This window comes from Canis lupus, chromosome 1 (genome assembly GCF_003254725.2).
Source record: "Canis lupus dingo isolate Sandy chromosome 1, ASM325472v2, whole genome shotgun sequence".
NCBI lineage: Eukaryota > Metazoa > Chordata > Mammalia > Carnivora > Canidae > Canis > Canis lupus.
In genome coordinates, this window is record NC_064243.1 from 110,271,619 (window position 1) to 110,288,123 (window position 16,505).

Sequence of the window (16,505 nt, forward strand, 5' to 3'; positions counted from 1 at the left end):
CCCATAGTTTCCCTCACCTCCTAGAAGGCACTCCTATTATTTGCGATTCTTCAAGATCAGACTTAAATGTGCACCATTCACTGAAGGCTCATCTTTCCAGTTCTTTCCCCGTTATTCTTCTATACACTCCTGCTCCTTACACCCTGCAATTCCCACCTTAACATCTTTGCCCATGCTCTTTCCTCCTTCGGACTAGGGCTTGGCTCACAGCATCCCCATGACATCTTGAGGGATCTAGTTTTGGGGAGTCCCAGGAAGGGGGGTGGGGCGGTGGGAGGGGCAGGTAATAGAAATCAGGAGACATCTGAACACGTTCCGGGTTTTGGCCACATCAATCACCTCTACTCGACCCAATATGCTGAGGCCTCCATCAGCAACAGCAGCGTGGTGGCCTCAAAAACAGACAAAAGTTTCAGAAGGAAATGTGAGGCAGAGTAAGTGGAAGACAGAGCCCCAGGGACCTGGAAGAGGGACTTTTTCAAACCTGAAGTCACACCGCGAAAGGGCCCTTAGAGATCAAGAAATGTACTCTGTTGTAGAGGGGGAAACAGGCCAGGGGATGTCCCTGAGAGTTCCTAGAGATTAATGGAACAGGAAGGCTACAAGAGAAAGAAAACCTGTCGGATGTCATGGTGTCCTTTACAATACTGTTCCCAAATGAAGAGCCCATCACCAACCCCAGCTCCACCCCCTACCCCACCCGAGGCCACACCGGCAAGCACGCCAGTGGGACCTCTGAGCCTAACCTGCAGTGCAGGCACCTGCAGCGACCGTGCCTGTCCTGCTTATCTTTACTCATCAGGCGTAAGTGCACCCCTTCTCTCCCCACCTTCTATCCATTCAACCTCCTCCCTACTCTCCTGACCAGTCTCCTTCCCTCCCTTTGCAGCATAAACCTGTCCCTGCCTCTCCCTGGCTCACAACCTCGCCAGGACTCCCTGGTGTCCTTGGAAGAAAGCCCGGGCCCCTCTCCATGTCCTTCAGGCTCCTGCCAACATCTCCAGCCTCTTCTCTCCCAGTGACTCTACTCACTGCAAATTATATGCCATTTGCTGTACTGTCGTTCCCCTGCCTCTCGGCCATTGTACAAGCTGTTCCGTCTGCCTAGAACACCAACCCCCTCCCCGCCGTGTCTAGCTCTCCCAGGTGCAGCTGGGCTGTTCCTCTTCTAGGAAGCCCTCCCTGGCTGGGACAGACACCCCCTTGGCCTATCCCCAGCCTCTGCCCTGCCTGATCACTGATGCAGCTGCCTCCTCCACTGGACTGAGCCTCACGAGGGCAGGGCTGGGGCTGCCTTGGTCTCACTACATCCCCAGCACAGGGCTGGGCACACAGGAACCCCCCCCCCCCCCCCCCGGCAAGGATTGAAATTTCCAGACGGAGTTGGTTGTTTCCCACTCCCCAACCTCCGAATCAATAAACACTTTTCAGCAGATCCCTGTTCTGGCCTCTCATAAGACAGGAATGTAGTTCTGCCCCAGACCCTGAATTTTTCAACACTGACCACTCAGTCTCTATCACCCTTCATTTCTCACTCGACTTTCCTATGAAGTCCCAAGAACAGAAGACAAGGATTGACCCTACCATGCCCCAAGTGGGCAACTGAGGCACAGCAGACTAAGCCTCCTCCACACATACAACTCTCCATGGCTCTTAAGTGCCCTTGGATGAAAGCCCAGCTTGCTTTGACCTATGAGGCCCTGTGTGTACAAGCCCCACCCTCTACTGCTCAGCTTCATTGAGCTTCTATTCCCTTCCTCTGGCTAAGGACCCTTGGCTTTCCTCTCCCCTCTAAGTCCAGCTTAGGGAGCTCGTGGCTCCAGAGCAACACTGACTGGTTCGGGGACAGTCATGTGTTCTCTGGGCCAATAAGAGTCCATCTTGGGATTTCTGCCAAAAGTTCGCAATGAGGAACTTACTGGGGTGGGAATTAGGCAAAGGGACGATAGGTTGGAACTGCTGGGGTCATTTCTGCCATCAGGGAGAGCCAGGTGAAACTCTGGGGTGAAACTATTAAACTGCTAAATTCACACTAAAAAAAGCCAAGAGGAGATGGCCGGCTACCTGGATTCAGCCTTACCTGAAGTCAGGCACCCCCACACTATTAAGGAACATAAGCCAAATAACCTTTTTGCTTAAGTGTAGATGGATTATTAGTCCTAATACAGCATTTCTCTTGCTAATTCTCCACCAGCCCCCACACAGCACCCACATCGAAATTACCCACAGTTTTCTGAAGGTCTGTCATGCACTCTGACTCCCAGGCTTTTGCCCAGGGCATACCCAACACCCGGTCAACTCCTACTCATCCTTCAAAGCCCAACTCCAGCATCATTTCCCCAACTTCCCTCCCGTTCTCTTCTGGACTCCCCAGTGCAACAGTTTCTCCAGTGTTTTGTGTCAGAACCCACATCCCCCACAGACAGGGGCTCCTTGTGTCTCCGTGTCCAGCACCGGGCCTGGCATGGAGTAGGCACAGGTCAATGACTGTTTATTGAATAAATGTACTACTGGTGTAAGAAGTGGCTTAGAGTCCGCTATAACATGTGGGTGGGCACGTGAGTGAATGAATGGGGGACCGATATAGGAACTGGGGGCCTCGTGGATGAGGCCGAGTTCTGTCCTGCCCTCCACCATCATCATCCTTGACCCTCACACCCCCACTAGGCCCATTCTGCAGCTGAGAAAATTGAGGCTCAGAAAGGAGGAACCATTGGCCCAAAGTCACACACTGCCTCCTCCTCGTCTCACTCGTAGGTGAGGGCAGGGAAGGAACAGCCTGGGGTCAGCGTGGGGGAGGGGGACTCTCCTAAGTTTATTGGGCGACAGGCTGCAGGTGAGGGGGCTGACAGGAGGGGGGGTGTAATAACTTAAAAACCGGAGGTGACGGCGGCAGCTCCTCGAGAGATCTCTGCAGAGGGGAGGGGGTGGGGGTATTTACAAGGTTTGTACAAAGTGCCCCGCGCCAGCCTGGGGCAGGAAGGGGGGGTTCCAGCGTGAGGGGAGGGGTGGGGAGGGGAAGGAATCTGCCTCTCTGACCCCTCCCCCACTTCCAGCCCCCCCCTCCATTCTCCAGTCTTTAGGCTCAGCAACCTTTCCTACCCCTGCCCAAGGCCTAATTCTTGAGCTGCTGGGGGTGGGGGGATGGGGCGGGATGGAAGAGGTTCCTCAGTTTCCCTTTCTGCCCCTGCCCGGCCCCCAAAGTCTTTTCGGGTGCCCCTCCCCACAGGGGGAGGGGGGACAGGACCAGCTGGAGGCTCCAGGAAGGTGCCAGCTCCCCCTGCTCAGCCCCCTCCCGCTTCTCCCATGCCCAGGGCCCATGGAGATTGGGCCACAGGGCGGACCATCTCTGTCCCCACATCGGATTCTCGGGAACCGAGGTGATGACAGAGGGGAGACTCCCCTCCCTGACCCCTCTCCCCCGGGTGGCAGAGGTGAAGGGGACGAGGGGGAGGAAGGGGAGGGGACCCGGGCCGTGGTGGCTCAGAGCTCGAGGTCGTTGGAGATGCGGGTGACGAGGGTGCGGAAGGCCAGGGCGGTGCCGGCCACGCGGCGGAACAGCACTCCCCGCAGGCCGGGCCGGGGCAGCTGGCAGACCTCCACTTCGAAGTGGGACAGGGGCTCGGGCCCGCCCGCACCCCCGTGCAGGCAGGCCAGCAGGAACGGCTGTGGCTGGCGGCAGCGGCAGCGGGCGGCCGCGGTGGCCTGGCGCAGGGCCGCCATCAGGGCCTCGGGCGGGCGCGAGCTGGTCAGCTTCACACTCCAGGGGAATCGGAGTAGCCGGGGGGCGGTTTCCGTTTGATCCCAAGGTAGATGGCAACTGGGGCGAGAACACGCAGCGGTCAAAGGCGGCGGGCGGGGGAGCGGAGAGAACGGTGCCCCGCGGCTCCCACCCGGACGGACTCCGCGCCGCCCTCTCACCCGGGGACAGCGACAGGCTCGGCTGTACACACCGACCGCCAGCTGGAGCCTCCATCTCCCAGTGCCCCCCCGGGTCTCTAAATTCCTGGAAGGGAGTGGAGGCGACGCGTGCAACCTCCTCCCATCGCCTCCTCCCACGGGGCAGCTGGAAATTTCTGGGGGCTTTTTGATTATTGCACTATCTTGGGATGGGGGTGCTGCTGGGCACGCTCAGGGAGGACACAGGTTCTGCGGTGTGTGAGAGGGCCCCGGACAACAAACGAATGTCCGGCCTGAAGGGCCGAGGGTGCTCCTCTTGGGAAGCATTGCACACCTCGTGCTCCTGGCTGAGGCTGGGGGCACTAAGCCTCAGCCCCAAGCTGAGCACGAGACTGAGTTCTGGCCAGTGAGAGCATTCCGCCCCCCTGCCTGCTGTGATTGGTTCAAAGAGGAGTGCTTGACCGGGTCCTACCAATCAGAGTATGCCACCCTTCTGGCCACAGGCGTTGGTTGAGGGGTGGACATGTGACTCAGTTCCAGCCAATGAGAGTCAGTCCTGGGACCTTTGGAACTGGTGGGGAGGTCCTTTATTTGCATAGGGAGCTTTACAGGGGGTCATGTGGAACTGAAGCAGGTTGTGGAGGGACAGGGCCGCCTGCTTTTGTAAAGCAGTGTTAAGGGAATCCCACGGCGCCCCTTGGTTTTTGTACTGACTGTGGCTGCTTCTGCACGACAGACTATGGCGGACCCAAAACGGCAAGACAGAGATTACCTGACCCTTGAAGCCTCAACTATTTATCATCTGGGGCTGTACAGGTAACCTGTGCCTGAGCTGTTGGCAACAGTGGTGCTTCGTTGGATGACGGGGGGAGGTGTGTGGTCATACGTGGAAGAGGCTGGACGTTAGGATGGTCAAGGGATGGTGTTCACGGATGGGGGGGGTGAGGCACGAGAGGAACACGCAGAGGGGTGCCTGGGGGGCTCAGTGGTTGAACATCTGACTTTGGCTCAGGGCGTGATCCCGGGGTCCTGGGATCGAGTCCCACATTGGGCTCCCTCTCTGCCTCTTGCTTTGTGTCTCTCGTGAATAAATAAAATACAGTCTTAAAAAATAAATAAAGATAAGCGGGCAGAAGAAGGAGGGTCCGAGGGTGAGTTCAAAAAGCTGGCTTGGAGGATGAGGCTTAGGTCCCATCTGAAGGTATGGGGGTGGTGGATGGGGTGGTGTGGACACAAGTGGGATCTGAGGCACACAAAGGGGGAGGGGCTGGTGTGGCAGGCAGAGGGGTAGGCACATGCACTCACCTTGTGACCTCAGGTCCCCCGATTCTCTCAGGTTCGTCTGTGACCCTAGAGGGGGGAAGGGGAGCAGGGTGTCTGATCTGCACCTCTGGCGTCCCCTCCCCCAACCCACTGCCTCCAGGACTCTGGGCAGCCCCTGCCTCAGCCCTGGTCCCAGTCCCTCCCTGCTGGCTGGAGCTGGGCTGGGAGTCAGGATTCGAACTCCCTCTCCATGCCTAGCACGGGAACCCATTCTGAAAGGGTTAGTGGAGGTCAGAGGAGAGATACTGAAGAATTTGGAAGGCGAAAGAGAAAGGGGGTGGGCAGAGACAGGCACCTACATATAGAAGGACACGGACACACACACGCACCCCTCCTTCGGGCTTTGCTCAAATGGCACCTCCTTAGTGAGGCCTGTTCCATTTAAAACTGTACCTCCCTTCCCTGCTCTATTTTTCTTCTCTGTACGCTGTCTGGATCTCCGAGGAGAATATCAGCTCTCCCTGGGCTGGGATTTTACACATTCTGTTCACTCTATTCCAGGGTTTAAGAGAGTGCCAGGCACACAATAGGTGCTTGGTGAATAAACATAAATCATTGTCCAAGGCAATATTCTAAGCTCAGTCCATATATCATCTCATTTAGTCCACATGACAACTCTAGGAGGAAGGCACTGTTATTGCTATCTCCATCTTACAGAAGAGGAAGGCGAGGCCCAGAGAGGTTGAATGACTTGCCCAAGGTCACTCAGCAGAGCTGGGGTCTGAACCTCAAAGGTCTGGCTCCCGAGGCCAGACTACTGCTTATTAACAGCCCATGGACAGCCAGACCCCACAACCAGTCCTCCTCCCGCGTGCACACGCCCCCCCCCCCCCGGCCCCCTACACTCAGGTCGGACATGCAGACAGGGAGGCAGAGCCAGGGACAGCAGAGGCTGGACGGGACTTACTGATCTTGGATCCCTGGGGCAGAGAGGCGCCCGAAACGCAGCGGTTAGAGTTCTGCCGTTTAGAGGGATCGAGGGTAACCCTGTAGTGTGAGGGGGGAGGTGAGGGGTGACGGAGGAGGAGGAGATAGAGGAGGAGGAAATGATGTGGGGGTACAGGAGGCAGAGCAGAGCAGAAGACAGGTTAGGCCCCATTGCCCCCCACCCCACCCCTGCCCCCCACATCCCATGGGACTCACCTTCTGGTCAGTTTGGAGGTCAGCTTGGTGAAGAGGTTGGTGGTGGGGCGGGGCCGCCCAGTGGGCAGGGGGGTGGCCTCGTGGGCCAGCGTGGGAGAGGCGGGGGGCCCATTCTGCACACCCCCGCCTCCCCCGCCCCCTGCCCTCCGGTCCCGGACCTGGCCACCGTGGAAGGTGCTGCGGATGGTGGAACCGCGTGCCAGGCGGCTCCGCTCCCCCGATGGGGGAGCCAGGCTGTGACTAGAGGGAGAGGCGGGGGGCACCCGTGGGGTACCCGAGCTGTGGGCAGAAAGGGACAAGTCAGAGTGGGGCCTTGAGGTTGGCCAAGGCCCCAGGTCCTCTGATTCTTTACTGTCTTGAGATCACAGTAAAAAACCTAGTTCTCAGAGACAAGGCTGCCACGTACAGCTGGGCAGGCTGTGTACTATACAACCCTAGCTATTTTACTGACTCTTCTTTCTTCCTAAGTCGGCTGTCCTTTAAACTGTCCTTTCTTCAAACCCTACATACCCCAAATGTATCCTAATTCTTCTCTCTCTGAACTCAGCAGTTGAATCGGTTCAAATACATTTTTTGATGAATCTCTTGCCATTTGCCATCCAAACCCCAGGAACCAAAGCAACTTTGCAAATACTTTGCTATCTGAACTTTCATTATTCAAACTTGGGACAGGAATAGATGTGAACATCAAAGGGACTTCTCATTACAATGATTTTTTGACAGGTAAGAAAAGACTCTTCCTAATTGTCTCAAGGTGTTGTGTGGGCAGTGGTGGCTCCTGCGTCCCAGGACCCTCCTCCAGACCCTCCCAGTCCTGACAGGCGGGGCCAAATCTACAATTCCTATCCTTCGGAGGACTCCAGGACCAGCCTGGATCTCAAAGAGGGAACCCTGACGGCGGCAGATGCCACTACCTCTCCTTCGGAATCTGTCCTCCTCGTTTTACTTTTAGTAACCAAACTTCTGAGCGTATGAGCCGTGCACACGGCCACCTGGCCAGAGACTACATTTCCCAGCTCCCTTGCCGTTAGGGCAGGTCACATGACTATTCTCTGGCCAATGGGATACAAACAGAAGTATTTTGTCCCATTTCTGGGTCAGGCCTCTAAAAAGAATGCAGCTTGCGCTCCATTCTTTCCATCCTTCTTGCTGGTTGAGAAATGGTGGCAGCTGGTGCAGTGGCCTCGGTGCCAGAGCTGGAGCTTCAGGTTGAGTTTGGCAGACTCAATCTGGGTCCTTGGAGGACCCTGCCTGCCTGCCTACCTCTGGAAGGCTCTATTGGAGAGGACTACACCTCCTTCTCACTTAAGCCACTGTACCTTGGTTTCTTTTTGATCTACAATCTAACTAATACACCGTCTCTCGACCAGAGCTGGAAGGCTATGCATTATAGTGTTTACAAATACGCTGGAATCAGTCTGGAATCTCTGCTCCTTGATTTGCCAGCTGTGTGGCCTTGCACAAGTTACCTAACCTCTCTGTGCCTCATTTCCTTAGCTGTAAAATGGAGGTACCAGGATCTACCTCACAGAGTTGTTAGGGGCATTCAGCCAGTGAACTAAGGCCTGGCATACAGTTCCTGCTTGATGAATACTCACTACTGTTTTTATTTAATGACCGTGAAATAAGCACTCACTCAATGAATGCCTTCTACGTCATGGACCTCGTGCCAGGTACAGGACGCACCTGATCTCCACTGGATCCCTCTAACAGGGCCTAGAGGCAGAGAACATCAGCCCCATCTTACAGAGGAGGAAACAGAGGCTCAGAGACTTGCCAAAGGTCATCCTGCTAGCAGAGTGCAGAGGCAAGATTTGACCTCAGAACTTAGTAGCCACAGAAGCACTGCTCTCAACCACTCCATATCCTGTCCCCACCCAGCAGTAACCCGTGTTGATCAAGTGTTCCCTAGACCCCACCAGGACTCCTAGTGGGTGCGAGTGTCATTATCTTGAAGCCTGCCCCACTCCTGAACTTGAATCATGATGTGAACTAATTCATCCCCTGTGCCTTTTTTCTAAGTAGGCACCACACCCAACGACCCAACGTGGTGCTTGAACCCACGACCCTGAGATCAAGAGTCACATGCTCTACCTTTGGAGCCAGCCGGGCACCCCTAATTCATCCCCCTTTTATGCTCCAGCCAGTCTGCACTGGTTTCCCTCCCCTGCCAGCTGAGAGAGACCGAACAGACTCAGGAAAGCTAGTTTGAAAACCAGCCAACAAGAGGATGTTGAAGCTGTGACATTCTGGGGCTTCTCTCAAGTTCTAAAAATTGATCATTCAAAAAAAAAAAAAATCAACTCAGTTTCCCAAGGCTCGTAGGTGGAGAACAGGGCAGACTGCTTTCTTGGGGCCGATGACTAATTAATTAAGAGGGGAAGATTATCACGGGGGTCGGCAGTGGTGGGATGGGTAGGAGATGGGTAGATTCAGCCAAGGGAAGGGCAGACACACACTCCCCATTCCCCATGGTGCCCCCCTCCCCACAACAGTTATCATCTTCTATAAAGGAGGGCCCCGCTCCCCTACACCCCGCTCCCCACTACTGCCCCCTCTCCGTACCTATTCTCTTTGCCATTTGGCAACAGGGACGGGCGCTCAGCCCCAGGGCGTTCTGTGCAAACGTAGGTGTTTCTGCGGGTCATCATACTGGGAGGGAGGTTGTTCTGTGGGAGACAAGGCCAGGAGGAAGTGAGGGGGTGAAGGGACACCCCTTAACTCCCCACTTATCCTCCCGGGCCTCCCTCATTATAATCAAGGCAGGGGCCAAGGCTGAGTAGATGATGGTTTACTCCAGGAGAAAAGGGAAGGTAACGAGGCATCCGGGCAGCACAGGCTAAGAGTCATGGGGCTGAGACAGGGGTGCTGAGGAAGAACGGGTCAGGGGCGGTGCCTGGGGGGGGCAGCCTCACCCACTCTTCTCCCAGCTCTGTCCCACCTGGGTACAGTTCAGCCACGTCAAGCTTTTCGCAGCATACTTATTCATGGCACACTTGGTGTCTCCTCCTGGCCTTTGCACGCCCGGCCCCCCTACTTGGATATTCCTCCCACCTTTCCCCTTGACTCCCACCTATGTATCTTTCATAATATATCTGGCTGAGTCAGCTGCCTTCTTGGGGTCCCCACCCGCCACCTTGATCACTCTGTATTGTCAATATCTGTCCCCCTTTATCCGTCCCTACCCTGCTCTGGACTGCGAACTCTCTCAGGTCAGGGAGCGCAGGTGGAGGCTGCCTCCCCGAATGTGCTGGAAGTGATCCCTCATTTCCTATCCTCTGGGAGTTTCTTTAAGGTTGGTGTTATTCCTTCCTTCAGTGTTTGGCACAATTCCACTTAGAGTCAGGAATTTTCTTTCTGGGAAAGTTTTAAGCTATGGATTCCAGTTCTTGAACAAGAATATAAGACTGTTCGGATTTTGTTTTTTCTTGAGCCACTTGTGATTTGAAAGACATCTGTCCATTTCATCTAAGAGGTCACACTTATTGGCATAAGGTGGTTCCTGATACCTTCTGTCTTTTTGCATTGGGACAGAGTTTTCCTTTTCATCCCCAATATTAGTAATTCGTGGGGCCCAGTGATTGTTTTACTCTTCCTAAGAACTGGATTGCAGCTTTGGTGGGTTTCTCTAGCATATAGCTGCTTGTTCCCTTATTGACTTCTGTTATTTCCTTCCTTTTACTTTTTTTTTTTTTTGGAGGGGGCTTATATGCTGTTCTTTTTCTATTTTTTTTTTTTTTTTACGATTTTATTTATTTATGAGAGACACACAGAGAGAGGCAGAGACATAGGCAGAGGGAGAAGCAGGTTCCCTGAGGGAAGTCTGATGTGGGACTTGAAACCAGAGCTCTGGCACCACGACCTGAGCCAAAGGCAGACGATCAACCACTGAGCCACACAGGTGCACCTTTTTTCTATCTTTTTAGGTATGGGTTTAATTTAACAACAACCAGAGCCTTCATATATTGAGGGCTTACTGAGCTGGACACTGTGGGACGTTAGTTTATGTCTTATGAGAGCCTGACAACAATCCAAGTCCCCTAATGCACCCATTTCACAGGGTGGAAGACAGGCTCAGGAAGGGGGTCACACAGCTTGCCAATGCAACTCAAGCTCTGGCCTGTGTGGCCTCAGAGGACTGACCGCTTGCTTATGACCTGCCTCCACTCTTGTCTCTGATGGGGAGGCCGCTTTCCTTCCTCAACCTACTGTTCTGAGATGCTGCAGAACAGGAGGGTCAAGTACTACATTCCCCAGACTCCACTGCAGCTTGGGATCCATGTATGAACAGGTTCTGCCCACCCTTGCATTCCGGAAGATCTGGAAGATGGCAATGGGGTGGCAGTCACCTTCCTGTCCCCTTTGCCTTCTGCTTACATGGGCAAGGTCATGAGGTGAGGCTCTGGCTCAGAAAGGCCCCAGTCCCTCTTTTTAGACTTCCTGGCATCGTGGGCCCTTCTGGTAGAGAAATGTTTCTGAGCCTTGAATTACAGTCATGACCGCGTGTTCTGGAATTCAACCATGCTACGGTCTGCCCCGGCGGTGGCAGTTCCCTTGGCGGGTCAGTTCTGCTGTGCTGATGTGTCATTCCTGTGGGGTTGAACCCACTGCCTGCTGCACTAAGCCCTTCCTTCAACTTTGTAAGTACTTCCTTCCCTGTTTGAAATCCCCCTCCTGCCTAAAGCAAGTGGAGTGCTTCTTTCTGACACCGAATGCTAATTTATACGCTAGCATCCAGCGCAGGCTCAGGCAGAGAGAGCACTCAGATGTCTAAGGGATGAACGAATGAACAAAGAGAACAAGGAGTGCTGTGTGGCAGTCTGGGGAACAGGACGGGGAACAGCAGGGTCTGCAAAATGTGAGCCAGGCGGTCAGACCCCCAGCCCTGGCCACTCACAGGGGTGCTCGTGCTGTCCTTCCGCCGCTCTGGGATCTCTGCCTTGTTGGGGTTGTGGGCGCTGCTGACCATGGGGCTGGAGGGGGGCAGCCCCCGGCTCCCGCTTCCGGCAGCACTGCAGCTCGCCTTCCGGCCTGGCAGTCGCTCCTCCTTCAGCTCCGCGTCCCCGGTGCTGGTTGGGCTGCGCTTGGGGTGTAGGGGTGCGGGGGATGGGCCACCTGGTGGAGGGAGGGGACAGTTAGGGCTCGCGTCACCTGGAAGAGCCAGAGCCTACTCTGAGTGATCCTGAGAACCTCAGAATTCCTCACATAGGCTGCAAGCTCCAGTGTGAGCCATACTGACCCTATCTGTCCAAATGACAAATGTGCACCCTGACCCCCAACTCCATGTAAATGACATGATGCATGAGCAGGTTATTCACTGCATTGGTTTTTTTTTTTTTTAAAGATTTTATTTATTGGGTGGGAGGGGAGCATGAACAGGAGGGGCAGAGGGAGAGGGAGAACCAGACTCCACGCTGAGTGTGTAGCTCAACATGGGGCCCGATCCCAGGACCCCAGGATCATGACCTAAGCCAAAGTCGGACACTTAACTGACTGAGCCACCTAGGCACTCCTCATCATGATTTGTTTTTAAGGCCAAAAGACTGAGAGCAGCCTAGGTACCCCTTTAGGAGAGGAATGGCTAAATGAAATTAAGCTATTTCTATACGATGAAATACTCTACAGCTATGAGGAGGAAGCTGCTTATGTATCTTATGATCTTTAAGACTGCAGAGCAGAAAAGGCAGGGCCTGTGGTCTAAGGCGTGCTGTCATTTGTAGAAAGGAAAATGTGTAGATCTCTACATTTCTATTTATCTACTTGCTTATGCGTGAACATCTTAAAAGGCTCTCATTTGTCTTAAAAGGTGAGAATATAGGCAGCCCAGGTGGCTCAGCGGTTTAGCGCCACCTTCAGCCCAGGGCCTGATCCTGGAGACCTGGGATCGAGTCCCACGTCGGGCTCCCTGCGAGGAGCCTGCTTCTCCCTCTACCTGTGTCTCTGCCTCTCTTTCTCTCTGTGTCTCTCATGAATAAATAAACAAAATCTTAAAAAAAAAAAAAAAGGGTGAGAATATTGGGACGGCTGGGTGGCTCAGCGGTTGAGCATCTGCTTTTGGCTCATGGTATGATCCTGGAGTCCCGGGATCAAGTCCCACATCAGGCTCTCTGCATGGAGCCTGCTTCTCCCTCTGCCTATGTCTCTGCCTTTCTCTCTGTGTCTCTCATGAATAAATAAATAAAATCTTTTATTTAAAGATCTAAAAAAGAGAATATTACCTTATGGTATGTGAATATGTTAGTATTGTATTTATGTATCTTTATGTCTCTCTTTTTTTTTTTTTTAACTTTATTTTTGCGGGGGGAGGAGGGGTAGAGGGAAAAAGAGAATCTCAAGCAGACTCCTCACTGAGCATGGAGCCCAAGGCAGGGCTCAATCTCATGATCTGAGCTGCAATCAAGAATCGGATGCTTGGGGGCAGCCTGGGTGGCCCAGGGGTTTAGCACCGCCTTCAGCCCAGGGCGTGATCCTCGAGACCGAGGATCGAGTCCCACATCGGGCTCCCTGCATGGAGCCTGCTTCTCCCTCTGCCTGTGTCTCTGTCTCTCTCTCTCTCTGTGTCTCTCATGAATACATAAATAAAATCTTAAAAAAAAAAAAAAAAAAAAGAATCGGATGCTCGGGCAGCCGGGGTGGCTCAGTGATTTAGCGCCGCCTTCAGCCCAGGGCCTGATCCTTGAGACCCGGGATCAAGTCCCATGTCAGGCTCCCTGCAGGGAGCCTGCTTCTCCCTCTGCCTGTGTCTCTGCCAATCTCTTTCTCTCTCTCTGGTCTCTCATGAATAAATAAAATCTTTAAAAAAATAAAATCAGGCGTTATATTAAAGTATATTAAAAAAAAAAAAGAATCGGATGCTCAAGGGATGCCTGGGTGGCTCAGTGGTTGAGTGTCTGCCTGTAGCTCAGGTCATGATCCCGGGGTCCTGGGATCAAGTTCCGCATCAGGCTCCCTGCATGGATCCTGCTTCTCCCTCTGCCAATGACTCTGCCTCTCTGTGTCTCTCTGAAGAAATATATAAAATCTAAAAAAACAAAAAACAAAAAACAAAAACCAAAACCAAATCTGGTACCTTGGAACATCTTAGGAAATTGTAGTTCTAGAGCCAGTGGGTTTAAATGCATTCATGGGGCTGAACTGCCCTTTGAACTGTCGAAACTTCTACATATTAAGTCCCCAGGAACCTCAATGCTCCAAGGTCCCAGAAGCACAACAAGTTCTGCAGTGACGGACACAGGGCACCCATCGACAATCCCCTGAGAACCTTTGGAACCCAGAAGGTTTCCACGTGGGTGTTAAGATTACCATGCTAGAACCAGAGGATGTTAGAGTCATAAGTTTCTTAGCGACTTTCTGTGCCAATCTGGCCATTTTATAGGTGGAAAAAGGAAATCCAGGGAAGGGGAATGGCTTGATCATCCAGATCCCACACTTCCTGCTCAGGACAGAGGCTTGAGTTTCCCCAACACCCCCCTCCCCATGCTAGTGCCTGTCCCAGAGTTAAGCATTGTGAAGCAGGGCTGCAAAGTCAGGGAGAGTTGGAGACCACGCTGGCAGTTCCTCCCACTGCTAAACACAGCGTTACCAAGTGACCCGGTCCATTCCTAGGTACCCGCCCAAGAGAAACGAACACATGCGGCCATACAGAACGTTGTACTCGAACGTTCATGGCGCATGATCCACAATCGCCAAAAGGTGAAATCAACACAATGTCCATCAGTTGATGAATGGAAAAACCACATGTGATAGACCCACGGAATGGAATATTACTGGGCCATTAAAAGGGACGAAGTGCTCGTTCATGCTTAAACGTGGATGAAAGTGTTATCCTGAGTGAAAGAAGCCAGACGCAGAAGGCCACAGCTTGTATGATTGCTCTTACACGAAATGTCCAGAATAGGGGAATCTGTAGAGATAGGGAATAGACTGGAGGTTGTCAGGGGCTGGGGTGGTGGTAGATGGGGGTTTGGAGGTCGATGGCTATCTAGGGCTTGTGGAGTTTCTTCCTGGGGTGATGAAAATGTGCTAAACTGAGTTGTGGTAATGGCTGCACAACTCTGAAAATACTAATACCATTGAATCGTCCACTTTGCATGGGTGAATTATACGGTATATGAGTTATATCTCAAAAGAGCTATTGCAAGAATAGGTGGGAGGGTTCACCTTTGAGGAGGGTGTGGGTGAGAGACCTCTTGGACGTTTCCATGCCTCATCTGTGGTGGTGGTGATGGGGTCTGTTTTCTGTGGGTGATGAGATCTCTTTCAGTTACAGAATGTGGGGTACAACTAGGTGTCTGCCCAGCCCCTTTCCACTAGGAAGGGCCTCTCCACATTTCAGTGTGGAGGAGAGCCAGAGGGCAGGCTCTCAGCAGCCACTTTGTGCAACGTGTCCTGATCACAGTGGCTTAATCCCAAGTGGACCCTGACGTGAGTGCTCTATCCCTGATAAGTGGACCAAAGGGATTCCAGCTATCATTTGGGCTGGTCTCTAACACAGAGAGATTGGGAAAAAGATAACATGAAATAAGTAAGAGAAAGGGAAAACCAGGGGAATAGAGAGGAAGCAAGAAACAGCATCTGCTCTGGCTGCTCTTCCAGTTTCTAATCCCTTCCTGATCCTGTGTGTTCCCACCTCCAGGTCCCCTATAATGTCTCTGCATCTTTATGCAAAATTCCTCCCTTCTCTGCAGCTGGCTCGAGCAGAGGTTTCCATTGCCTGTCAGCCAGACAACCCCAATGTAAGGCAGGTCTGAAGCCTCGGGGCCCAGGATGGCGTGTGAAGGCATGTGGGGGCCATACTCACAGAAGTCGCTATGCCTGCGCTGGCGGTGGTAGGTGGAGGAGGAACTCCGCTGTCCTTTGCTGTGGCTGGTGCCTTTGCTGGAGCCTGTTCCATTGGTGGTGTCGCTGGGCGCCCGCACCCGTGCCAGGGCCAGCCCCGGGGTGCCCCGGTCCCCACCCTCCTGCAGGAGGATGACAGATGAGGAGGCTCAGCCTCCATCCCCTCTGCCCCAGAAGTCCCTCCACCCCAGGCATCGCGCATCCCAAATGCCCCTGGCGCCTTCTGACCTCAGTCTTCCTGCCCAGCAGGAGGTAGGTGGCGGTCACTTCGTTGTACTTCTGGCTGGTCAAGGCCTCTTTGATTTCTTCCCGCGTGTAGCCCATACCCACCATCACCTCTGGGAGAGGGGGATGGAGAGGAGGTTCAATCTCTCCAGACCCTTCCCTTCCACTCGTTTCTGTGTCATATAGCAATGCCTGCTCTTTGGCCTCTTTAGTATCCATTCCTCTTTTCTACCAGCAGCACCCTGATTTCCTTGCAAGATCTCTTTCCAGCTCAGATCACCTGGCTGACTCCTGCCCGCACTGAGCCCCATGGGCAGGTATATAACCCAGGTCTGATCAAATAGAGTATTCCATCCCCAAGGCCACACTGATTGGTTCAGGGGTAGCCAATGGGCACCAGCCTAGAGCTTCTATCGGAACATTTAGGGAAGTGGCTCCTCTTCTTGTTGGGATGTCCAGGCCACTAGGATATGTAGTTGCCAGCGTGTTCCTGTGGCCAGAGCTGCCTGGGAGAGAAGCCACCACTAAGATTCCCAACGACTGTCTCTGAGCACCTGAATCCAGCTGTGCCTGAAGCCCACATACCCTGGCCTTTATAGTTCTGTGAATGAATCAGTGATGACTGTGAGGTTATAACCATATAAAATTGCTGACATTAACAAGTTTTCACCTAGTTTCAAATGGTCCAGCCTATTATTATTATTGGCATAAGCCCGAACAGCTTGGATTTTCTCTTATGTACAACCACGACAGTCCCGATCAATGCAGCCAGCTCTAATGGTGGCCTTGGAGGGTTACTGGATAGTTCCTAAGGGGCTCTTTCAGGGCTAATGCCTTGGGGAGCAAAGAGTTCAAGGGTTCCAGGCTGGAGGATCTGGGACCAAAGGGTTGGTGGGTGAGGCACATGTCCACATGGGGATTTGCCCCAAACGTGTGCTTTACCAATGACTTAGGCCCAAACACTTCTGGACGTGATCTATGATTTCCTTTTGTGTCTTAATTATCAAAACATTTTACATAGATTAACTCATTTAATATATTCACAACCCTATGATAGGTTCTACGATTGTCCCGTT

At 53.2% G+C, this 16,505-nt stretch overlaps 1 protein-coding gene across 2 annotated transcripts in view; it reads right to left on the reverse strand.

The window, feature by feature from the left end:
- Positions 1–2,465: 2,465 nt before the first annotated feature.
- The window catches only part of MARK4 (microtubule affinity regulating kinase 4), a 29,990-nt gene continuing 15,950 nt past the window's right edge, over positions 2,466–16,505 (reverse strand). The window contains exons 11-18 of one of the 2 annotated variants that reach the window (XM_025424665.3): positions 15,433–15,542; positions 15,167–15,326; positions 11,264–11,481; positions 8,932–9,035; positions 6,367–6,645; positions 6,131–6,210; positions 5,206–5,250; positions 3,606–3,820 (exon numbers count right to left, since the gene is read on the reverse strand). In XM_025424665.3, coding sequence (XP_025280450.1) covers positions 3,756–3,820; positions 5,206–5,250; positions 6,131–6,210; positions 6,367–6,645; positions 8,932–9,035; positions 11,264–11,481; positions 15,167–15,326; positions 15,433–15,542 — 1,061 coding nt within the window. In that variant the 3' untranslated portion in view covers positions 3,606–3,755. Of the gene's footprint in view, positions 3,821–5,205; positions 5,251–6,130; positions 6,211–6,366; positions 6,646–8,931; positions 9,036–11,263; positions 11,482–15,166; positions 15,327–15,432; positions 15,543–16,505 lie in introns of both variants that reach the window. The other variant, XM_025424664.3, reaches the window with a different exon arrangement.